The following is a 25,327-nucleotide window of genomic DNA, read 5'->3' on the forward strand; positions in this document are numbered from 1 at the left end:
TGTCCTCTAATTTTTGAGGGCATTTTTGCTCCCTTCTCTATTTTGCATAGGCAAATCTATATCGATATAATTAAGAGTCTGTTACCACATCACATAAAAAACGGTTGTACGGGGCGCCTGGGTGGCTCAGTTGGTTAAGCAACTGCCTTCGGCTCAGGTCATGATCCTGGAGTCCCGGGATCGAGTCCCACATCAGGCTTCCTGCTCAGCAGGGAGTCTGCTTCTCCCTCTGATCCTCCTCCCTCTCATGCTCTCTGTCTCTCATTCTCTCTCTCGCAAATAAATAAAATCTTAAAAAAAAAAAAAAAAAAAAAAAAAAAAAAAAAAAAACGGTTGTACGGGAGAGTATTGTATTTTATAATGATGCCAAGGAGTTTTAGAAATTGTATTACTATAACTTTGCCATAATTTCATGAAATGAAATTCCATCTGTTTTTTGAGATAGCCCTTTTTTAAATTAAAAAATTTTACTGTGATTAAATGCGTGTACCATGAAATTTACCACATGAACCATCCTTAAGTTTGTGGTTCGGTTGGCACTAAGTCCTTTCACAGTGTTGCGTGACCACCGTATTTATTCATTCTTAAAAGTGACCATTTTCTGGGGCGCCTGGGTGGCTCAGTCGGTTAAGCATCTGCCTTCGGCTCAGGGTCCTGGGATTGAGGCCCACGTTGGGCTCCCTGCTCAGCGGGGTCTGCTTCTCCCTCTCCTTCTGCCCCTCTCCCCACTCATGCTCTCTCTCAAATAAATAAAAATATTCTTTCAAAAAATGACCATTTCCCAGTTTCTTTTCATTTCTCTGTACTTACAGGTAGGAAGCTACAGCAAACCAATGCTGAAACTCTCAGATCCATATCTACAAGAAATTTTTAAAATATATAAGGCTTTCCAGAAATCCCAAAGTCATTTTGAAAGGAGCTATTGCTTCCAGGGCCAACGTCTCCAATAAGCACGAGTGAGCGGACACGTGGAGGCTGCTCAGGAGACACAAGGCCGACACAGATGTATGCCCGACGTGCAGAGACGAGCAGAGACCTGAGGTGCCTGCCGCGGGAGACGGCCCGTGTCACGGACCGCTGAGACTCAAGTCCAATACAAAGAGCATTCTACTGCTAATCCGGAGAAATTGATCTCCCTGTTCACACGCATGGGCAGAGAAAACTCATCAGTGATTTAAAATGAGCCCCAAATCAATTTTTCTTAGGAATTTAACGCTGGTTCAATGACTGGAAATTGTCATGATTGCTTGGCCCTGTGAAAGAAAGAAAAGGGGAGCCAAAGATTAAATACCGAGTCACTGGTGAGGTTGTGCTGGAGACGATGAAGGGCTATCTCAATTTCTCATTAATGTGACAACGTCTAGAGTCGAGTTCTTTAAAGGTTAATATCTGGCTGATAACACTGAACGTCCAAGGGGCTTGGTAAGGGAGAATTATCTAGTTATTTTTTGAATACTACACATTCCCTTCAACTACCCAATCCCTCTGACTTCATTCCAACATGTGCACTTCCAAGTGGGCATGTTTCATTAGGATCAAGAGGAAGTCACAAGGGCAGATTCTCTGGACCCTAAGCATTACTTTGCACTTGAGCTGCTTTTCACGCAGGCTGCAGGCTGAAGAGCAGGTGCGAGGGGGGATTCACTCGTGGACGGAACAACACATGTGCCTGGACAGAGTCAGATAGTACTAGCGCCAGCTATTAATTATTACCATTTCTAAAACCATGACAACTGCTCAACTTTATTTATCGGTGGTTGCTGTTTCTCCTAAGCAATGTTGGCTATTACAGCTAATGTCCTAAGTAAAACCGCCCCATTCTCTGAGCACCCACCAACAACTGGCTGGGGCCAAGAGGCCCCCTAAACAGGGTAGACACAGGAGATCAGGAAGATAATCTGATACCTGAATTTCTGTTTTGATAACACACGAAGAAGACAATCCATTTGTGAACAACTGTGACTTTAACAACCCTAAACTCAGCTCCGTGTCCATTTAACCCATTTTAGAGTTACGTTTTTTAAGAGGAGAGAGGCATGAAAACCGTGCTAAAAACTTAAATCTTAGAGATGTTTTCCAAAAAATTAAAAAAAAAATGTTCCACCGACTCACTTCTTTTTATTTATTTTTAAGATTTTGTTTATTTATTTGACAGAGAGAGAGATACAGCGAGAGAGAGAACACAAGCAGGGCGAGTGGGAGAGGGAGAAGCAGGCTTCCTGTGGAGCAGGGAGCCCGATGCGGGGCTCGATCCCAGGATCCTGGGACCATGACCTGAGCCGAAGGCGGACGCTTAACGACTGAGTCACCCAGGTGCCCCCACCAACTCACTTCTAAAACAGTAACTAAAAATAGCCCAACTTGAGAGAGAAGTGTTAGGAATCTCTTTCTAGCAACTACTCTTGAACACAGAACCCAGGAGTTACTCCCATTACCCCATTCCTTTATTTTCCACCTTTATAAACCTACCAAACTTCCTCTGTAACTTCCATTAAAAACTCCCCCGTCTTTCTTGTTTTGTTCCGATGAGAAAAATGATAGACGTTGGTTAACAACATTTGCAATCAACACAGAAACACGTGACGATGCAGGTAAAAATCCCTATTCAGCTATGATTTAATCCTGCAAGTATCTAACTTGGTGCTGGCCAGCCTATAGGAAATGAGACGGACACAGTTCTGGCCTACACCCCTGGCTCGTCTCTGATTTATTACTCCATGTGTGTGTGTAGGGTATGGCGGGGTTGCGAGGGGGTGCCTGATTCTCTTCAAAGGGGTGTGGAAAGAGGATGACAGAGCTGGAAGAACCTCAAAGAGCGTCTAGTCCAAACCACTGGTTTTGCATGTACAGAGACGTCCAGTCACTTCCCGCTCCCAGGCTTACCCAGCTTGGGTGATCTCTGTCACGACCAGAATCCAGTTCTTCATTTCATTTCAATTTACAAATATAAAAGAAAATCCATATACGAATGGAAGCACGTGGGTGTAATGGTGAAGTCCTGAAGGGTTAGGTTGGGTTGACAAGACATGTCGAGCAGGTGCTGGGGCACTCTTCCCCCCGCCATGGGCAGTGGGCAAATAACAGAGGTAAAGTATACCTCAAGTACGCAGAGCATACTCTGTCCCAGGCCTCCTGACGGTCCTTCTCAGCCCAGTCAGTCCTTATGGGTCCTGCAGGGCCAGCTGAAAGCACGTGAAGTCACTGGTGAACACACATTACCAGAAAACACGCACAAACATGTACATCGGGGGGGAGCACCGACCGAGGCCCATACGATGTAATTATTACTCCCGTAACAACAGAAGCCACCCTTGGAAATCACACCTTATCTTTCCAAACCACACCAAGCAAAAACAATAATCAAAAAATGATTCTACTTTGTGATCATTTCTGACCCCTTGATGATAGCCTCGTAGCAGATTACAGAAGCGTGGAGGCCTCTGAGGCTGTCAGCCCCTATCAATCACCTTCCATTAAATAAAGGTTTTCCAATTTTGCGCTTCTCTCAAAGGCTTCATTTTGCCTGGATTAAGCCGAAGCATCAACATTTGAACTTACTGCTCCTATTCCTGCTTCCCAAATAAATGCCATTAGCAGAAAAATGGGCTTTTCCACAGTAGGAACTCAAAATCAAAGCAGACAACAGTGATGTGGTCACACATACGAGACATCTGACCACAAATGCCTCACACATGCATTTTACACATTTCACGAGCGACCACAGGGCCCAGGAGGAAGGGAGGACGTAAGGGGTGCCTAGAGCAGGAGAGATCTGTGGGTCGTACACGTTAGCCCCTGAAATGCATCTGGGCCAATCCCAATATAGTCATCAGAGTGCCGCAGATTTCTCTTGGGTTCCAGAAGCAGGTCTAAGAGTCATGCACTGCACGGTTTTACTACTTGGTCTCTATCATCCCCATGACGGAGAAAAGTCATTTTGTCTAAAATGCAGCAGATGGGTCTAAGGGAGGGAAACAGTTTAAAATCAATTGGGAAAAGCAAGTTTAAAAAATAAGCACCTTAAGCAGAGAGACTCATCTTATTTCTCTTTGTAACACTGACAGCTGGGCGGGGGGCAAGGGGGGCACGTTTGCTGCATTCATACACCAAAACCAGAAGATGTGGGCCACAGTTTCTATAAATATGATCAAGACTCCACTCATGCACATTTTCCTGTCCCGATAAACAGGCTTTGTCATTATTATCTTTAATGGCCACATAAAAGTGACAAGAGCCAGAAACAGAGTGGTGAGAACATCAAGCGATGAAGAGGGAAGAGGGAGATCTCAGAGTCATTTCCAAATAGGCCCGGGGGACGGAATGGATGCATGTTACCGAGAGGTCCCCAAGAAGTACGCTGTGACATGTTTTATTTGGCCCACATGGACATTTTTTTAAATGTTAATTTACTGTCAACACTAAAATACTGGGAGATCTCACTTGAAGATCCAGATTTCAGGCTTCTGCCAAGAAAACAAGCAGAGAGGGGCGCCTGGGTGGCTCAGACAGTTAAGCGTCTACCTTCGGCTCGGGTCATGATCCTGGGGTCCTGGGATCGAGCCCCGCATCGGGCTCCCTGCTCAGTGGGGAGCCTGCTTCTCCCTCTCCCTCTGCCTGCTACTCCCCCCTGCTTGTACTCTCTCTGTCAAATAAAAATTAAAAAAATCTTTAAAAAAAAAAAAAAAAGAAAACAAGCAGAGAGATGACCGGCACGGCATTCCCACTTGGCGACAATCTGTTGTTTACTCTCCCATTTGTCCCTGGAGGTCATCGCGGTGGCCTGCTTCATTATGAAGGTTCCTGTCTGGTCTCTCCTGCAGGTAAGGAGTGTACAAAGAAGATGCCCAGATTGAGAGGGAGCTGGGGGGCAGGCCAGAGAAACGGACTGGCAGCACCTGAAGACACAGACCTCGAACTTCAGGTGCAGTCTGGGTCTGAGACTGTGGAACTTCCGGTTGACCATGAAGCCGTCCAAGAGAGCAGATGAAGCTTAAAGATAAAGTGCCAAGAGGACTGAGCCCAACGTAAGGTCTTCAGTGGAAGTAGGAAGAGGGAAAGCGATGCAAGCCAAAAGGGGGCTGGGTTTGTGGCCTGGGCCCCCCTGAGCTGGCCTAGCCTCCGCGACTAGCCTCACCGCCACACCTCTCCGGCAGGCACCCTCGGGCCCAGCCGGCCAGCCCCGATTCTTGTTTGAGAAACCAAGTGTCGTTTCGGGCCTTTGTGCCTCCTGCAAACCTGTATTTCCTACTGCCTGGAACGCTAGCCTGCCTCTGCTAGATTTCTACCCAACTTTCCAGAATGAGTGGCCCCAATGAGGTTGCTTTGATGGTGTCGTGCGACCATCCGGTAGGCTCTGTAAACGCACTGCCCTGAGCTTACTGCCTTCCTGTCTGAGTGCGTGCTCCCTGAGGCTGGCCACCAGGTCTTCTGATTTCTTCTCCTCGGTGCCCAGCTGTGTCACAGGAATCAAGGAAGAGGGATTTCCGGTGGACAGAAACTTCTCAATACCAGAAGTTATTCAAGGGTGACGGGTGGCACTGGATTTTCGCAACGTACTGTGGCCAATAAGTCCGAGTGGGGGCTGGTTCCTGATACATCGCTGGAAAATAATTTGGCAATATATATCAACTTAACACCGCTCCCACCCTGGGCCTAAATAAATCGACTTGGGAAATAAGTAATGTGGTTGTAATGGCCAAGTTTTGTCTTGCTTTGTTTTCTCCCTGGCTGTCCAGAACCAACCCCAATTTCCATTTTGAGGGAGCTCCAATCACACGAAGCCCAACAATGGTCAGATTCCTCCTCGGCCCACCGCCAAAGGCCAGGCCCAGCCAGCTCAGCACCCCTCCTCTGACCAAGAGAGGTGGGGGCGTCGCTCAGCTACTCTGGCTGCAGCATCCTGGCCTCTTTGTCCAGGGACGGCTGCTCTGTCCCTGGCCCTCCAGCCTCCTGGCGCTCCAGCCTCCTGCCCCTTCTCTGGGCTCCAACAACCTCCCAATCAGGGCCCTGTTGAAAAAAGAGCCAGACCCAGTATCTGTTTCTGGACCTGGAAGCATCCTAACCGATAGCCTACATGACAGGAACAAGTCTTATATATGGAGAAAAGCTTTATATAAAGGATGTAATACAGCATTACTTATACAGCAAAATGAGGAAACAGTCTAAAAGCCCCCAAACAAGAGTACCCAAGTAAAGGACGGTGTATCTATTTGACAGAATGGTACTAATGACACCAAAAGAAAAAAGGGCTTATAAGAACATGTTAAAAAGACAAAAGTGTTAAAAATAGAATATCATCATCATCGTGTAAAAAATACTATGGGTAGAAAAAAATGACTAGAGAGGTACCAAAATATTAAGATAGAATTATGAGATTAGTATTAAGATTTTCCTTGAAGTTTCAATTAATCAATTAGGAAAGTACCCCAGGCACTGACAGTCTCCGGCCGCCTGGCTCCAAGCTTGGCTGGCTCACACCACTCTGAAGGAACAGTGTTAGCTCTGTATGTTCTAGCAAACTGTCCTCTACAGTTCTGACATGGGTCTTCCCACCTTCCCTTCTGTCCCTCCCTCCTTTCTTTCTTCCCTCCCTCACTCCCCCCGCCGCCACGGGATCACAGAATACACACCCTGCTTACTTTGGGTTTCCACTTTACCAGACCCAGGGGAAGCCTGTTCTACTCACTCCTCAGGCCTCTGTTCCCATGTTGTGTCCTCCTGGAACCTTTGAGCCCCTAGGCTGGCTGAGATACTTCTCCGCCTGGGCACCCTGTAGTCACCGGGATCTACACTGCGTCCTTCTCCTCCACTCCACGGCAGGCGCCGTGCCCAACCCACCCTTCAGCTCTGGGACAGAGCCCAGTGCCTGGCCCGCAGATGACGCCCGGTGCTGACAGGGAAAAATGAAAAGAATGGATGGGGAATGAAGCTTGAGGACAAGATGGCTTTGAGGGCAGACATGCATCAGTGGAGGACCGGGCATTTCTCCATAGACATGGAATGAAAGACGACACTGGGTATAGAGACAGACACGCAGGTCTGTAAAGAATAAGGGAGCAGAGGAACTTACCTGGATTATCTCAATGAAGGAGGAGAAGAGAAAGAAGCAGACAATAGGCAAGAAAAATATTCTTGATAAGCAGTAAGAGAAAAGAATCTGCAGTTATTCTTCTGCCCCATAATTAGGTATCTAATTATCTGTGTTTACAGTAGGGTTTGTTTTTTTTTTTAAGATTTTATTTGAGAGAGAAAGTGAGCGAGAGCGAGAGAGAGAGAGAGCATGAGTGGGGTGGGGGGGGAGCGGCACAGGCAGAGGGAGAAGCAGGCTCCCCGCGGAGCAGGGAGCCCGATGCAGGGCTCGACCCCAGGACCCTGGGATCATGACCTGAGCCAAAGGCAGACACTTCACTGACTGAGCCACCCAGGCGCCCCTGTGGTAGGGTTTTAAAAAACAACTCCATGAGAGATTAAATGGTCTCCAAGGTTAGTTAAATAAACCAGACAACTTAGAATTCAGCTTCCTACCTATGTTGTTCAAAAGAGCTAATGTAAGAAAAAATATGTTCATGCTTATCCAAGGGAAGGCAGCACCATCCCGGGCGCACTAGACGTGCCCCTTACCAATTTCATGCCCGGTAATGGCTTCAGCCACAAAATTACACATTGCAGTTTATTTGAAAGAAAGCAATTCCATTTCTAATTCAATGAGGACATGAACCTCCTAGCTCCAGATTATCCCTGCGAAACTTTCTCAGGTCATCACTGTTCTCCTTAAAAGCCCTTCTATGCTGCCTTCCAACAAGGGTCAGAGCCTCTGAGTCTTATTTATGAAGGCGGCTCTGGGCAACCGATTGAGACCCACGCTTTCCCATGGCTGGCGTTTGCTGAGGACGCACTAGAACCAGTCACTGGGCCACCAGCTTGCTTTCACTGAATGTGCAGAATAACCACGCGGACAAGGCAGGTGGCTCTCTCAGGCACCCGGGTCCCAAGTGGCAGAGGCCACGTTGTGACCCAGCTCAGGCTCCACAGCACTGTGTTGTGCTACTCGTAAGCCTCCCTAAGAGAGTCACACGCCAAAACGCGGAAGGCCCATCGAGGGTCCCGTGTTCGGATGGTGTTAGTGCAATGTCAGCCGGGCGGATTTTTCCCCACATCACTGAAATGTGGCTAAAACCACAATCGACGTGCTTAGACAACATTACGTAATAGTCAATATGCTGAGAAGCAACACTGTCCCTCACCCCAAGTCATTCAGAACTCTCAGTCTGGCCTCTCACAATTGGCTTCGTCCGTCAGACTCAGACGAGGCTCTATTTTGAATTCTAATGAGGAGGAGGCACACTGAATATTTAACTGCGATGACAAAGATCTTGCTTTTGTGGAGACGCCCTGACACAAGTAACAGATCTGAAAGTACGTATAGGGACCGATGGAAAATACCAATCTAATCTGCGTTTGGACGCTGGAAAAAGACAATATTGTTTTCTACTTGATGCTATTTGGGGGCTAGGGGTGGGCAAGGAAAAAGGAAGAAGAGCCACACAAAGATCTCAGTAAAATTTTTGCAGCCGGGGCTCCTGAGTGAAAGGTTTACAAAGACGTGCTTGAATCCTTTGTTAACGACTGCACAAACAAATTCATCACCAGGCCCTTCTGTGTGGCCCCCTTGCACTTCAGTCTGTGCTAACAACTGGAAATTTCCTCCCTGCGAAAGCAGCTACGACTTATATGTATCAGATCAGCAAAGAAGACATGCTGCGGGGAGGGAAACAAAAGACCATTTCACGGTTCACAACCTACTTCTACAGTGAAAATGATGTGCCCGCTGCTACCCTCGGCTCACTCACGTCCCCGGAGTTAAACAAATGGGGTGCCACGTGAACAGTAACCGAGGGACACTTGAGTGGGTCGCTTAACATCTACCCCGCAAACAGTTAAAATATACCTCGCTCGCGCTTCCTGTGAGTGCGTGTGCGCGTGTTTACATGGAAATGATCAACCGTGCCTTGCATTTGGGAAGTGCAGGGGATCGACCCTTTGCTGTGTCTCGAGGCTCCTGGACCAAGCCCTCCAGACCCTTTCTTATCGAGATCATAATGTAACTTCCATAGCGTTTGGACATCTCTTGTATATGCTAGCTGACAATTATGGAGAGAGACTATGGCTTATATTTTTCTTAGCTGCCCGCTGGTTGATTATCTCTGCTGCTACCAAATATGCCCACGGAGTTTTGAATTTCAGGTATTTTTTTTTTTAATTTCTAGGAGCTTGCTTTTGGTCCCTTTTCAAATTTTCTGCTACTTTCTATGGTTTCCTGTTTTCTGAAGATCCTTTCAAGCCTGTCATTTCTTTCTTTAAATATACCAAGCATAGGTGATTTTCTTATCTCCGTCTGATAATTCTACTACTGCCAGTCTGTGCAGATTGGAAGTGTGGTCTGTGGCTGCTTCTGGCTCATGCTGTGCTGTTTCCACATCTGCTAGGTTATCTTTGACTGTGTGCTGGTCACTGCTCTGAACAATTCATTTTGGGGTGATTCTTAGAGACCAGGGATAAAGATGTCCTCTTCCAGACAGGCATGTCATTATTTTTGCCAGGCACCTGGAGCTCTAGCATGTGAATCTAGAACTCTGAACCAAATGCAGAGTCTGGGGTTTCCTGGCCCAGGCTGAGATGGATGCTCACGATGCAAATCCACACGAGGGCCTTTCTGTGCCCCTAACTCGTCAGGAACTATGGTTTTGTCTCTTTCCCTCTCCAATCTTCTCAGTGCCAAGGCTGCGTCTCCACACTTCCCAAAGGTACCTTACTTCCAGTTCACTTGTACCCTAAGGGTGCTCTCTGGGGACCCACCTCAATAGGGGAAGGGTCTCCTGTTACACTTTTCAGCTGGGGTGGGCCCAGGACAGTAACTTCTACCCCACCTGCCTGCCTCTCTCAGGCTACATAAGTCCCTGACCCCTGCCTGCAAATGGGCTTTATCAGGAAAAAAAATCAAACCACCAGAAAGTACCTAAGAGTTTAAGGACTGGAGGGCACCTGGGTGCCTCAGTCCGGTAAGTGTCCAACTCTTGATTTTGGCTCAGGTTGTGACCTCAGGGTCATGAGAACGAGCCCTTTGCTGGGTCCCACGTCTGGCTCTGTGCTCAGCGTGGAGTGCTCTGCTTGGGATTCTCTCCTTCCCTCTCCCTCTACCCCTCCCCCAGCTTGCAGGAGTTCTCTCTCTCTCTAAAATAAATAAGTAAATCTTAAAAAAAAAAGAGAGAGTTTAGGGACTGGAAGCAAAACAAAAGGACAGGTTAATATAATGGTTCCTTAAAAAAAATTAAACACTGAATTACCATTTGATTCAGCAACAGGACTTCTGCATATATACACAGAAAAGCAGGGACTTGAATCGATGCTTGTACACCTACGTTCATACTGGCATTATTCACCCAATAGCCAAAAAGGTCCACTGACAGATAAATGGATAAACAAAATGTAGTATTTATATGCACTGGAATATTATTTAGCCTAAAAAAGGAAGGAATTCGTGACACACTCTATTATAGCATGGAAGAATACTGAAGACATTCTGCTGAGTGAAATAAGCCAGACACAAAGGGGCAAATACTGTGTGAATTCACTCATTAGAGGTACCTGGTGGTGTCAAATTCACAGAGACAGAAAGTAGAGCGGTGGCTGAGAGGGGCCGGCTGGAGAAGAAGGAGGAGTCAGTCAGTGTTTCCCGGGGTCAGAGCTTCAGTTGGAGAAGATGGAAAGGTTCTGGAGACGGATGGTGCTGACGGCCGCACAAGAACATGAATGCGCTCAATGCCACTGAACTGCGTACTTAAAATGGTTATGATGGCAAATTTTATATGTATTTTATATTTATGTATCTTTTATCATAATAATTTTTTTTTTAAGTTAGGTTAATAGGGGCGCCTGGGTGGCTCAGTCAGTTAAGCACCTAACTCTGGCTCAGGTCATGATCTCGGGGTCCTGGGATCGAGCCCCGTGTGGGGCTCCCACTCGGCAGGGAGTCTGCTTGTCCCTCTGCTTCTGCCCCTTCCCCCACTCGTGCTCTCTCTCTCTCTCTCTCTCTCTCAAATAAATAAAAATAAAATCTTTACAAAAACAAGTTAGGTCAATTTTGGCAAGGGCTGATGGACCCACTCAATAAATTCCACAGGGCATAATAACTTCACAGGCTTAATACTGATCAATGACAGCAGGGTGTTACTGAACCAGTCTGACCTCTCTAGAGCTCGGGAGGCCGCATGATGAACCTTTATCAACATGCAAAAACTACCACTGCTTGCCAACAAACATATATATAATTACAGATTTCCCTATAAAAATATAAATGCAATAAATTTTCCTTTAAAGGTATCAGGTATCAGAAATGCTATAAGGTTAGTTATTAGGGTGTTGATCTACATTACTGATGGCACTGCTAAGTAAATATTAGGGAAACAAATGGACAGGATAAAAGAATTCTCTTTAAAGTATTTCTACTGAAAGAATGAAGAAATGTCTGTTTAACGCTGCTGTACTACTGGACTTCTCCCTTCTGAGTCCCTACATATACAGCTGACCCTTGTACAACACGGGTTTGAACTGCGTGGGTCCACTTACATGTGGACTTTTGTCAATAAACACAGTACTGTACTATAAATGTACCTTCTCTTCCTTATGATTTTTTTTTTAAAGATTTTATTTATTTATTTGACAGAGAGAGACACAGCGGGAAAGGGAACACAAGCAGGGGGAGTGGGAGAGGGAGAAGCAGGCTTCCCACTGAGCAGGGAGCCCGATGTGGGGCTCATGACCTGAGCCGAAGGCAGACGCTTAATGACTGAGCCACCCAGGCACCCCTCTTGCTTATGGTTTTAACATGTTCTCTTCTCTAGCTTCCTTTATTAAATGTAAGAATACAGTACATAATATATAATATTATTATACTTAATGATTATATATTATTATATTAATATATTATTATACTGTATGATATATACTTTAATTATAAAATATATGCTTATAATTATATATAATATATAATAATACAGTATATATAACATACAAAATACGTGTTAACTGACTGTTTATGTTATGGGTAAAGCTCCCAGTCAACAGTAGTCTATTAATAATTAAGTTTTGGAGGAGTCAAACTTATATGCAGATTTTTGCCTGCAAGTGACCTCTGCATTGTTCAAGGGCCAACTGTAATTCTGTTGCACATTATATATAACTAAATATAAATGGCACATAAGATAAATTTACAGCTAACTTATTTTAAAAACACGCATTTTAGTAATTATGGGAGTCTCTACATTTCTTCTATTTAAAAAAATGGAACAGAGTTCAAGTTAGAAGATTTTATGCACATTTCTGGGTATAAACACCAACACCAATAAGCAATACCGTAAAATAAAAAACTAGCAACAGAAGTAACATTCCTCATTACAACTTCACGAGTAACGTGTGCTGAGGGCCACTGGTTTGCAAATACAAGAAGCTTACCAACATATGTATAAATACGTTCATGCCAAAATAGTTAACAACATGACGGCTGCGCACATAACAAAGACTTCGAGAAAGTTGTCACTGAATCGGGAAGCCTAGTCCTACTTTATTTATTTTTAAACATTTTGTTTATTTATTTGGAAAGTGAGTGAGTGAGCGGCAGGGAGAGGCAGAGGCAGAGAGAGAATCTCAAATAGACTCAGTGTGCTGAGTGCAGAACCCAATGCGGGGCTCGATCCCACGACCTTTCGATCACAACCTGAGCCCAAATCCGGGCTGACTGAGCCACCAGGGTGCCCCAGACTATCCCTACTTTAGACAGACAGAGATAATAGCTAATACTTACTTACAGCTTACTATGTGCTACACACTGTTCTAAGTGCTCCGTATCTGTATTGATCTGTATCTATATCATCTGTAACTATACCTATATCTTTATCTATATTAACTCCTTTATCCCTTACAACAACGCTCTCGGGCTATACCATTAGCATTCCCATTTCAAAGACGGGAAAACTGAGGCAAAGGGGAGTCTGGACTTCCCCAAAGTTGCATAGCTGGTGACTGGTGGAGCTGGGATGCAAGCCCAGGCTCTAGAGCCCCCACTCTTCACCCCCCACCCCCACACACTGCAGGGCCTCTCCACATAAATACGGAAAGTCAGGGAAGATGGCCAGCTTTAGACCCCTCACATGTTCTATACAGTTTAATTTTGATAACCAGGTTACCGACTCTTTTAAGAGTCAATAAGATTAAGTTTCTATAGAGATCAAAGACAGTAACAGATGGAAGAGGGGGGTGAACCTGCATCTCTCTGCTTCCAAATGATCTAGTGCAGAACAAAGTCTCCCTGGGCAGAAGTTACATGAGAAGGTGGGTAAAGCAAGAAACAAGGAGGTGTTGCTTTCGGCAGGAAGCAGAAAGAAGCGCACGTCCATGGGAACAGAAGCACAGCGTGGCTGGTATCTGGCGGATGAGAACTCCGGGGCTGGGGAGCACAGACAGGTGATAACAGGGGAGCAGGGAGGCCCCTCAGAGTCCCCCTTCCGGAGGTCCCAGAGTCCATGGCTGCCTGTCCTCAGCTACCCTGTTGTTCTAGACTTCCGTTTAGCCAGCACATCAGGTAAAGAAGGTAATGCCTGTCGGGCCGTACATCTCAGGTCTCCCCCGCACAGAGATCCTTGTTCTAAAACTGGACAGATCAGAGGGATCCATTGCATTTTTCATATCGAAAGGGCCAAGAGGCAAAGCATGTGCTCAGATCACTGTGCTTTTGAGTGCTATCGTACTGCTGCTTGTAAGAAAGGTATTAGCTTCATAAACCTCGTGCACCTTTGTGAGACGAAGCACCCAGTAATGATCACTGTGGCCACTCCTACTGTCACTACCATTTATCATTGCTGGCCTCGGGCAGGGCACTGCACACAGGCGATAAATAGTTCAAACAGCACGGAACGCGGCCCTACTTCATCAGAAGCTCTAGGGCAAAGCCAGAGAATCAGTATTGCTAGAATCCCACCAAGGGATTCTTATCTTGGCCCATGTATCCCCACTTCATGTACAAGGTACTAAGCGGTAAGGCGATTGCCAAAGATAACGTCACTACATGTAGGATTTGAACTCAACCAGACTTCAGAACCTGGCCTCTTAACTGCTCTGTGGTCCAAGCTCCAACAATTAAGCTTGTGACTAAAAAAAGGCACAAAGTAAGCAAGATGGCCTTCAATACCCACGAGGATCTACCAGCACCAACCTGTATATTGTCTCACAATTTCCCAAACTGGTATTCTCTGTAAGCATACACAGAGGTTTCCTATTTTAAATTAAAAAAGAAAATAACAATGCATTGGATTTCTCCCACATTTGTAGCAAGTCACTTCATTTCATTTTATTTTATTATTATTTTTTAAAGTAGGCTCCGCGCCCAGCACGGAGCCCAATGCAGGGCTTGAACTCACGACCCCGTGATCCAGACCTGAGCTGAGACCAAGAGTCAGACACTTAACCGACCAAGCCACCCAGGCGCCCTTACAACTCACTTCATTTTAGCAAGATTTGGGTCTCTTTTAGCAATTTCGGTGCCTCATCAAATGGGACTGTCTGCATTAGAAGGGCAACCAAATCCCTGCAATAATTAGACAATGTGGGAAACTGAAAGTAGAGTAAATGTGCGAGCAATGAGAGAGGCAGAACAATAAGGGTAGCTATCCTTTACCACAAGACGTTGACTTTCTGTCCACCATATTCACACGCCTGGTCTCAGTGCGGAGCTTCCCATCTGTGTTCTCCACCAGGTTGGCAAGGTCATCAATTATCTCTAGAAAGGAAGACAGAGATGCATGGTTAATACTCCAGAAATACTCCAGCTCACATCACAGTGTCAGAGCTGTGGCCTCCCTACTAATCAATTCTCTCCTGTGAAGGGTGAAGAAAGGTAGAGTGAAGGGAAAGGTAAAGAGCTCATGTATGTTCTTTGAAATCTGCAATTCTGATTCATAAAAGGGGGTGGTGGTGGTGTGGGGGGAGTAGTAGTAAAGAAGAAAAGTGATTTCCCGTGAGGCTGGGACACAGAGAAGGACTGTCAGAAATCCAAGGGAAAGAAAGCAGGACCCAGCAAAGTTATGCTTGGCCAAGTTGTCATTCCAGCATAAAGCTGGTGGATGGACTATGGGAGACTCCAGGGACTACTGGGGTCCTTCTCGAGAAAACAGCTTGATGATGAAATCTAGCCAACCAAGAGGCAAGTAGAAATAAAGAACTCTAGGATGGAGAAGCCAGAGACCATGACCGAAGAGATGCTGGAGAGAGCTGGGGCCATCGAAATATTGAGCTGGGGATCAGCAGATACATGGATTACTTTACAAAAAGGTAGATAAATGTTGTAAACAGTGATGCTATAATTATAACTGAAAGTCAGGAAGCAGTTGGGGGGAGAAAGGTGGAAGGAAGTTGGAGGTGTTAATTTCTCCATCACTTCACAGAGGAGTCCTATCGAGCTGTTGAAAAGGGAAACATGGAGACCCACGGCTTTTCAAAACCACCATCTTTTTTTTTTGTCAACCTTAGACGGATCTTTTAGTAATTACTATCTCTTGTCAAGAACACTTTATGTGAAGTTCAGCTTTTCTTCTTTTTTTTTTTAAACACTAATCCTCTTCTTTTAAAATTGGAAGTATCGTTGACACTACGCTAATCTCCTTAAAGTGAAATTAAGCACTTAGCAACACTTAAAATAGTATATATTGCATGATCCTAATGATATAAAATTATTTCTATCCACCCTTTCATATTGGACAAACCTACAAGGATATTTCTGGATGATGTCAACCTAATGTGAATAATGATTATTTCTAGGTGCTGGGATCCTGGATGATCTTCCTTGCATTTTCTGTACTGTTTGAATTTCTTCTAATGAGTACACATTTATTATTTCAATTTTGGTTCCTGTTCCTCACTCCTTCCTCCCTTGCTCTTTTTTGTTGTTGTTGTTGTTGCTTTAGAGATACACTATCCAATATGAGTCACTGTTTCTGTTAAAGAAATAAAAGGAATCGACGGAAGTTTCCAGAAGGATGCCGGAGCTGAGTTTTGAAGGCCGTGTCGGTGAAGAGGTAGGAAGAGAGCAACGCGTATGGAATGAACAGCATGTGGAAGGCACAGAAGAGCTGGCTGCTCTCTCCTGGCTCCTGCAGCCCTTCCTACCACCTCTGTTTACTTACAGACCTTTAAGCTTCACATCTAATGATTTGCTCGCATGTCTTTCCTTTGAGGGAAGAGTATGACAGAGACTCCCTTTCATTCATGGCTCTACCTGTGATGCCCAGGAGAGTGCCTAGTACACAGCCAGATAAAATAAATACAGATAAACACAGATAAAGGCAACGAATGGATGAAGTCTAAAAGAGAGACATAATTTCAAAGCACTCTGCTGCATCTTAGACTAAGCCAAATTTGTCAAATATTACCTATAGAACACCTGCCTAGAAAACCTTTCACTGCCATTTAACAATTCACTCGTGACTCTCTATTCCTTCATATTCAGTGACATTCTCTCTCCCCGTCTTCCTTCCATCTGTCTCCAAGCTCTGTCTAGAGTCTCCTCTTCCCCTTAAATGCTGACAATCCCACACTGCTGTGTATTTTTACTCTAATACTACCATGGTGATTTTACATACCTTTTGGTGTCCCTCAATATGTAAATTAAAAACTTGAAAATCTGCTCCACATAGCTCTCCAAAATTCTGGACTCAGGCAGTGAACTGCCTACTACTTATCTGTACCCTGAGGTTTCTACAAATATCGGACTCTCAAGGTCTCTGAAACTAAACTCTTCATCTTCCCCTAAACCTGAGTCCCCTCCTACATTCCCTGTCCCCATCAATGGCACCGACATTCACTTGCTGGCCCACGCCAGAAATCTTCAGTCACTCGGCCTCCCCCCTTCCCCAGCTTGGACATGCCACTTGCAGCCACTCAGGTGACCCTGCCTCTGGGATCTCTCGATCCCACGATATCGCTTAAATTCTGTTACTCATATCTCACAAAATCGTGCCAGTGTTTCCAAAAACAATGTCCTAACTTATCTTCCTGTTGCTAGTTCTGCATCTTCTCAATCCATTCTCCATACTATAGCCAGGGACATGTTTTATTTCATTTTCAAGTTTTTATTTAAATTCCAGTTAACATACAGTGTAATATTAGCTTCAGGTGTAGAATTTAGTGATTCATCACTTCCTTACAACACCCAGTGCTCATCACAATAGTGCCCTCCTTAAGCCAGGAACATATTTTAATTTTTTCATATTTTAACTAATTGAAACTTAAAAGCTGTGTGTGGATGGTGACTACTGTCTTGAGCAACACAGATCTAAAGCAATCACTTAAAAAAAGAAAAAAAAGAAAGAAAACCACACACATACACACACACCCCAAAAAGTATAGATTTAAAAAAAAATGAAAAACAGAGGGAATAAAATTAAATACTAAAAAAATGCAGGATTTACCCAAAAGAAGGGAGGAAAGTAGGAACAAAGGAACAAAAAACAGACAGGACAAAAGGAACACAAATACCTAGAAGGCAGACCTAAACCCAACTATATCAATAGTCACATTAAATATAAATGGACTAACTCCTCAATTAAAAGACAAAGAATATCAGTCAATGGGGCACCTGGGTGGCTCAGTCCTTAGGCGTCTGCCTTCGGCTCAGGTCATGATCCCGGGGTCCTGGGATCGAGCCCCGTGTCCAGCTCCCTGCTCAGCAGGAAGCCTGCTTCTCCCTCTCCCACTCCCCCTGCTTGTGTTCCGTCTCTCTCTGTCAAATAAATAAAATCTTTAAAAAAAAAAAAATATCAGCCAAGATTAAGAAAAAAGGAAAGAAAGAAAGAAAGAACAACTATATGCTTTCACAAGAAATTCACTTTGAATATAAGGCCTATAAAGTGTGTGCCTGAGAAAGCCGACATGGCTACGCTATATTACACCAGACAGACTTCAAGCCAAGGAGTATTATCGGAGATGAAAAGAAACCTTTTCCCATGGTGAAAGAGCACATGTGACGAAAACTAAAAAAAAATCCCCACATTGGAATATTACGGAAACCACCTCTGAAAAACCTATGAGACAAAAATAAAAATCACAGGAAAAACAGAAAATACTTTGAACTGAATGATAATGAGAATTCAAAATGAAAGTCTGTGGGATGCAACTAAAGCAGAGCTTGGACAGAAGTGCACTGCTCTAAACACAAACATTGGAAAAGGAGAAATACATGAAATCAGTGATCAGACTAAGATGCTCATGATCATTTCAATAAACGCAGAAAAAGGATTTGACAAAACTGAGTGTCCGTTCATGATACAAATTCTCAGCAAAACAGGACTGAAGGAGAACTTCCTCAACCTGACAGAGGACATCTGTGAAAACACCAGAGCTAACACTATCCTTAACGGTGGATCACTGAACCCTTTTTCTCTAAGATCAGGGAACAACGTGAAGACATCTGCTCTGATGACTTCCGTTGAACATTTTATTAGAAGTCCCACATTGTTTAAGGAGGCAAGAAAAGAAAGGCAAAAGATTTGAAAAGAAGATATAAATACGTATATTTGCAGTTGACATGATTGTGTACAGAGAAAACAATGGATTTATTTAAAAACTACTAGACCTAATTAGTGACTTTAACAAATCTGCAGACACAAAGTCAATTATAAAGAGCAAGGTATTTCTATATACTAGTGACAAGCAACTGAAAAGTCAAAGTAAAAAACTACCATTTATAATAGCATCAAAAAGTACACCAAATGCTTATGTGAGAGTAGGCGGTGAGTTAGGTTCTAACAGCCTACCTGGAGGCCAACGATGAGGAGGTTATGGCCAGCTCTCGGGAAGGTCAGAGGCCTGTCCTGGCAGCACTCCACAAGAAGCCAGATCAAACCTACCAGGCCCAAGATGGCGGCTGCCATGAAGGAAACCCCTGACTAAATTAGGAAGAAAAGGTGCAAACCCCTGCATCCCTGCCTGGAGAGGTGAATATTCCACCCCCTAGTTAACAACCATCAACCATCAATAAAAGATAGAAACCCAACCCCCAGGGCTCACCTGCTCTCACATCTCAAGAGTGTATTTTTCACTTTAACAAACGTTCCTGCTTGGGTCACTCCTCTGTGTTGTGTCTGTCCTTAAATTCTTCCTTCTAACAAGACCAAGAACCTTCAGCAACACCTTTGGGACGGATTGGGTTGAGGTCCCAGGGCCCAGGGTCTCCCCAGTCTATCCAGTGACACTTAGAAATAAATCTAACCAAAGATGGGCAAGACGTCTACACGGAAAACTGTAACAGTGCTGGGAGAAATTCAAGAAGACCTAAAGAAATGGACAGCTGCTACCACCTGCACAGATTGACTCAGTGTTTTAAAGATACGTTTTCTCTCTCTCAATTGATCTACAGATTCATTGTAGTCCCAATCAAAATCCTAGCAGGTTTTTCACTCATATGTGGAATTTAAGAAAGAAAACAAAAGAACAAAGGAAAAAAAAAGACACAAACCACAAAACAGATTCTTAACTATAAAGAACAAACTGATGATTATCAGAGGGGTAGGGGGTGCGGGAGAGGTGGAGAAGGGGTGAAATGGGATGGGGATGAAGGAGGGCACTTGTGATGAACACAGGGTGATGTATGGAACTGCTGAATCACTGTGTTATGACCTGAGGCTAATTTAACATTGTAGGTTAACTACGCTGGTATTAACATAAAAAATTAATTAATTTAAAATCCTAGCATTAAAAAAAAATAGAACTGGTAAGTCAATTCTAAAATGTACATGGAAAAGCAAATGGTTTAGAATAGCTAAAATAATCTTGCCAAAGGAGAAAAATAAAAGTTGGAGGTATTATGCTACTGAAATCCAAGATTTATTATAAATATATAGCAATCATGACCGTGTGGTATTGGCAGAAGGGCAAATGGATCAATGGAACAAGAGAGAGTCCAGAGACAGACCCCTGTGTGTGTGTGTGTGTGTGTGTGTGAATGTGTATGAGTGAGAATGTGTGTGTGAGTGAGAATGTGTGTGTGTGTGTACTCAATTCTCAACAAAGGTAACAATAAGTCAGTCAAATACACAAAGAAAAGTCTTTTCAACAACAAATGATATTGAAACAAGTGAATACGCATAGGAGGAAAACAATCTTGACTCTGCTCCCATCAAACGCAAAAAATTCATTTGAGATGGTTCAAAGGCCTAACCGTAAAACCTCAAAGTGTAAAGCTTCTAGAAAAAAACAACAGAACAATTTCTTCATAACCTTGGGTAGGCAGAAATTTCTTGGATAGGACATAAAAAGACTATGCACAAAAGAAAAGAAAGTAGTCAACTGGAATTTATCAAAAATTTCTGCTCATCCAAAGACACCATGACAAAAATTAAGAAACAACCCACAGACTGGTAAATATCTGCAGGACATATATCTGACGAAGTATTCATATCTAGAATATATAAAGAACACACCCATCTATTAACAAGGAAAAAGACAATCAATCTAATCTTATTTTATTTTATTTTTTTAAAGATTTTATTTATTTATTTGAGAGAGAGAGAGAGTACAAGCAGGGGGAACAGCAGGGAGAAGCCGGCTCCTGCCCAGTAGAGAGCCCGACGTGGGGCTCGATTCCAGGACCCCAGGATCATGACCCAAGCCAAAGGCAGACACTTAACAGACTGAGCCACCCAGGCACCCCAATCAACCTAATTTTAAAACAGGCAAAAGATGTGAACAGATGTTTGGTAAAGAAGACACATAATTGGCCCATGAAAAGGGGCTCAACATCATTAGTCAGTAGGGAAATGCAAATTTTAAGCCACAATGAGATACCACTTCACACCCACTAGAATGCTAACATTAAAGACTGACAATGCTAATTGCTGGGGATGATTTGGCACAAAGGTAATTGTAGAAGTGTTCGTCACTTCTAATCAAGTTAACCATATATCTAACTTACGACCCAGAAATTTCACTCCTATGCATTTACCAAACAGAAACAAAAACATATTTCCCAAAAAGACCTGCACAAAAATATACATAGCAGCCTTATTCCTTAGAACCCCAAAGTAGAAACAACTCAAATACCCATCCGTAGGAGAATGGCTAAGCAAATCTGCATGCTAGGCATATCTGTATAATGGAATACTATTCCACAATAAAAACAGTGAGCTGCTTATTAATGCAACAACCTAATAAATCTCAAAAGCATTTTGTTGGCTAAAATGAAGAAAAGAAAATGAAAATCAATATTTATTTCCTGATTCTATTTATATGAAGTATAAGGATAGTACTGGACAGAAATTAGAAAGTAGCTGCCTCTGGGTGGTGGGGGGGGGGGCTGACTAGATGGGCACACAAGGGAATTTTCTGGGATGACAGAAAGATTCTAAATGATGACACAATTGTATACAGTTGTCAAAACACCCAGAACTGAATACTAAAGATCTGTGCGTTTTGCTGTATGTAAACTGTGCCTCAATTTGAAAATGTAAACCAGAAAAAAAATTAAGTTTGCAGTATTATGATACTCCTACGATTTTCCAGGAAGGCAGGCAGGCACGCGTTCTAGAAAGACAAAGCAAATGCCTTAGAATCACAAAACTGTAGAGCGGCTAGAGGTCATGTGATCGTCCCGCAGTCTCTCTCCTTTTTTTTATAGCAACCAGGGCAGCAGGATGATTAAACATTTTGCTGAATGCTCCCTGCGACTGGTAACTTGGAAACTCAGGAGGAAATCAGTTCCTTGCCTGAGCTGGAGGGTGACTCTAATTATTAAGGTTCTATACATTGAGCCGAAAACCTGCCTGCTTTTCATGGTCCACCTTAGTCATTTCCAGAACACAACACCAGTGTTCTTTCTTCCACAAGACACTTCTCATCTACCTCCCTAGTCTTCTCTTCTGGGATAAAAGCACTTAGCTGAAAACTTTGGTGGACCCTCAGAGGAAGTGATTTTGAGATCTTGTGATATCTTGATGCTTTGGGCACAGAATTCATCCTACAATACGATGTGAGGATTGGACATGCCACTTAAGCTTTTGTCTAAGTCTGCACAGAACACAGATAAGCTTATACATAGGAGCATATACAAAAGCAAATGTTTTTAGCACCCATTCTTCGTGTCCTATCTGGCTGTTCCACAGTAACAGTTCTGTTTCATATAGTTGCTTGGTACACGCAATTGATTACAGTCTAGTTAAGTTCTAATGCTGCAGTATGTAATATAAAATTCAGGCTTGATCAGCCTCTGTCACTAAAGAGAGTCAAGTGTGACACATGCCTTGTCTGACACTAAGTATTTGTCAGTTGTTATGGGTTAATTGGGTTTCTAGATAGATTCCTTTTAAACTTTACGTAAATATTTACAACTTAGAGGTAAATCAAGACTTTGTAGTGGATGAGCTCAGCAAAGATCAGTAGGCAACCCTGAGGGGGTTGATTCTTTTTTTTTAAGTTTGTTTATTTATTTATTTTAGTAATCTTTACACCCAACGGTGGGGCTTGTACTCATGACCTTGAGATCAAGAGTCTGTAGACTCCTCCGATGGAGCCAGCCAGGCGTCCCAAGGGGGTTGATGTTTTTAATCTCAGACCGAACACAAAGTTTTTCATTTGGTTGGTAAACCTCTTCTGATTACTAGTTTGTTTGTTTGTTTGTTTACAAAACCAACTCTATTTTTTTAAGCGATAAAAATTATTTAATAGCAGTTTATAAATGAGAGGGGGGAAAGTCAAAAGTTATCCAAATGCCCCAGTAATCACCTCTATGTGTTCTCTCCTAAGATTTGACATAAACATATTATTTTTATATAATTGCAACACAGAATCCTTTTGCCCCATGAACATGATACCTTTTGTGCTCTTTCATGTTGCTACAGTCTCCATTCACAGTTATAATTTCTAATGGTTACAAAATATTCATTCCATTAAATAAACACTCATTAAAAATAGCCCATTGTGGGGTACAGAACATGCTTCTATATTTACACATAATGAGTCAACGGATTTTTTCCTCCGCGATCATTTTCCTTCTTTTGTCTCATTTCCTTAAGTTAACAACCTGTGGTTAGGATCGCTGCGTGGACTTTGAAACATACTGTCAGATCCGTTTTTAAAAGGTTTATCCTGCCACTGGGGGGTTGGTCTGCTGGCGTCAGCTGGTAGGAACTTCCCAGATCTCCAAGGGCAGGGAGCCTGGGGGAATCCCCACCCTGCAGCCTGCAAGCTAAGGTGGGAATTCCCCCAACCACAGTCTCGAACCAGCAAATTAAACACAACTTGCAGAGAACAGGTGGAGAAACCACCAGGTGACTCTTTCGGATTCCGGACAGTCCAGCCTCCCGAGAGAAAGATTGGGTTGCATTGGGTTCTGAGAAGATTATTATTTCCATCCTGTGTTAATGTGAGACACCGAGTGGAGTGGCCGTTCCAATGCAGAAAGGAACAACGGACAATGTAAAGTATGACACACAACGGATGGGGTCAAAAGCAGGAAGAAATACATGATATTGAAATATCGGACTCCAATTATACTTCATAAATGTTCTCTACTCCCAGTTGCAAGTGTCGGTACATTCTATCTAAAGGCAGAACGCGCGCTACGTATTTTCAGATAAGTTTGGGGCCTTTTTGTACTCACGGTGGGCGCTGGTGGTTGTGAAGTCGTTATGCTATCAGGCCCTTTGCTTCTATTGCTCATCACACTTAAAGACAAATGTTAAAACAAAGAGTGAATAAAGAGCTTTTCTTGAGGGTATTCGTTTTATTCCCTCTATTCCCTATAATGGAGATTTAGAATGGGGGGGTGGGGTAACCTCTAACAATATCACTAGGAAAAGAAGTCAAATATGGAACAGAAACTGGGAACAGAAGGGAAGATCAATCTTGTGACTCATTAAAGAAGCTCTAACTCGCTCATGGCACTCCAAAAAGGGGCAGTTGGTGGGGAACTCCAGCGCACCCAACCAGAGCCTCTGGGACCTACTCAGACTTTGGAGGCCTAGGAGAAACCCCCTTGGCTACTACACCTGCTCACATCTTCAGCAGGGACAGGTAAATGAGTCCAAGCAGAAAGCACAGGCCCCTTTCCTTCTTCCCTCATCTGGGCCTAAAACTGTCCCAAAAGTCTATGCTGACATAGAGGAACCTTCTCCACTTCTTCTTCTTCTTTTTTAAGATTTTATTTATTTATTTGAGAGAGAGAGAGAGAGAGCACAAGCAGTGAGCAGGGTCAGAGGGAGAGGGAGAAGCAGACTCCCCGCTGAGCTGGGAGCCCGGCACAGGGCTCGATCCCAGGACCCTGGGATCATGACCTGAGCCAAAGGCAGACACTCAACCAACTGAGCCACCCAGGCATCCTGAACCTTCCCCACTTCTAACAGACGGACACTGATCTCCCTTGTATGAAGAGGAGCAAACAGGCAGCAGGTGTAAAGAAAGAGCTCAAAATGAGGGAGCATCCTCTCCCTCCCTCACCTCTTCTGCCCAAGAGAAGACAATTCCTTCCAGAAAAGGAGAAATCTTGAGGAGCCAGTTTCTTTTTTTAAAAAACAAGATTCAACAGGACAGTAACGGAGTGCAAGCCACAGTGAGTAACAACTTTGTTACTAGACACACTGCATCCAGACAAAAGTACAATTGTCAAATTAAAAACCACAAGGAAGGCAATTAAACAGATGGCAATCTAAATACAAGATTTAGACAATAAGCTTGAATGATTTCCCAGAAGTCACAGGAAAAGGCTAGAGAGGACAAAACACGGGAGGGGAAAACCAAAAAAGACAGGGAGAAAAAAATCCAGGAAAACAGAAGGAGGAACAATGGCCGAATAAATAATGAATTTTCGTTGAGCTGACAAAACACTTGAGTCTTCATGTCAAGGAAAACAAAAACAAAAACAAAAGAAACCAAAAAAAAACCTCACTGAGCTCTGAAAGGTCTAGAAAGATCCTGTGAAATTTCTGAATTTCGGAAAAAACATTCTGACGCACTCAAATGGTAGTGTGAAACACTAAATATTTAGTAAAAAGGTGTGAGGGACACAGGCTGTGACCTAAGGATTCAAAATCTAGCTGAGCTGTGGTGGAGGCTCATGGATGGGAGGGAGTCAGGAAGCGCTTGGCCAGCTGGTTTCTGCAGGAAACAGGACGCTAAATGGATCAGAACTGAAGAGTGTTTGACAGTCAGGTTCTTGCAGGATAGTGCACAGGTAAGCACTCACATCTGTTTGGGGCCCCGGAGCCACCGCCAGGCCTTGGGCCAGAGTGAC

At 43.8% G+C, this 25,327-nt stretch overlaps 1 protein-coding gene across 2 annotated transcripts in view; it reads right to left on the reverse strand.

Moving 5' to 3' along the window:
* STX8 (syntaxin 8) overlaps nt 1–25,327 on the reverse strand; it is a 244,844-nt gene that overhangs the window by 80,761 nt on the left and 138,756 nt on the right. For both annotated transcript variants that reach the window (XM_036085742.2, XM_036085744.2), the window contains exon 7: nt 14,729–14,830. In XM_036085742.2, the coding sequence (XP_035941635.1) occupies nt 14,729–14,830 (102 nt within the window). The remainder of the gene's footprint in view (nt 1–14,728; nt 14,831–25,327) is intronic.

This window comes from Halichoerus grypus, chromosome 2, assembly GCF_964656455.1.
Source record: "Halichoerus grypus chromosome 2, mHalGry1.hap1.1, whole genome shotgun sequence".
NCBI classification, from domain to species: Eukaryota; Metazoa; Chordata; class Mammalia; order Carnivora; family Phocidae; genus Halichoerus; species Halichoerus grypus.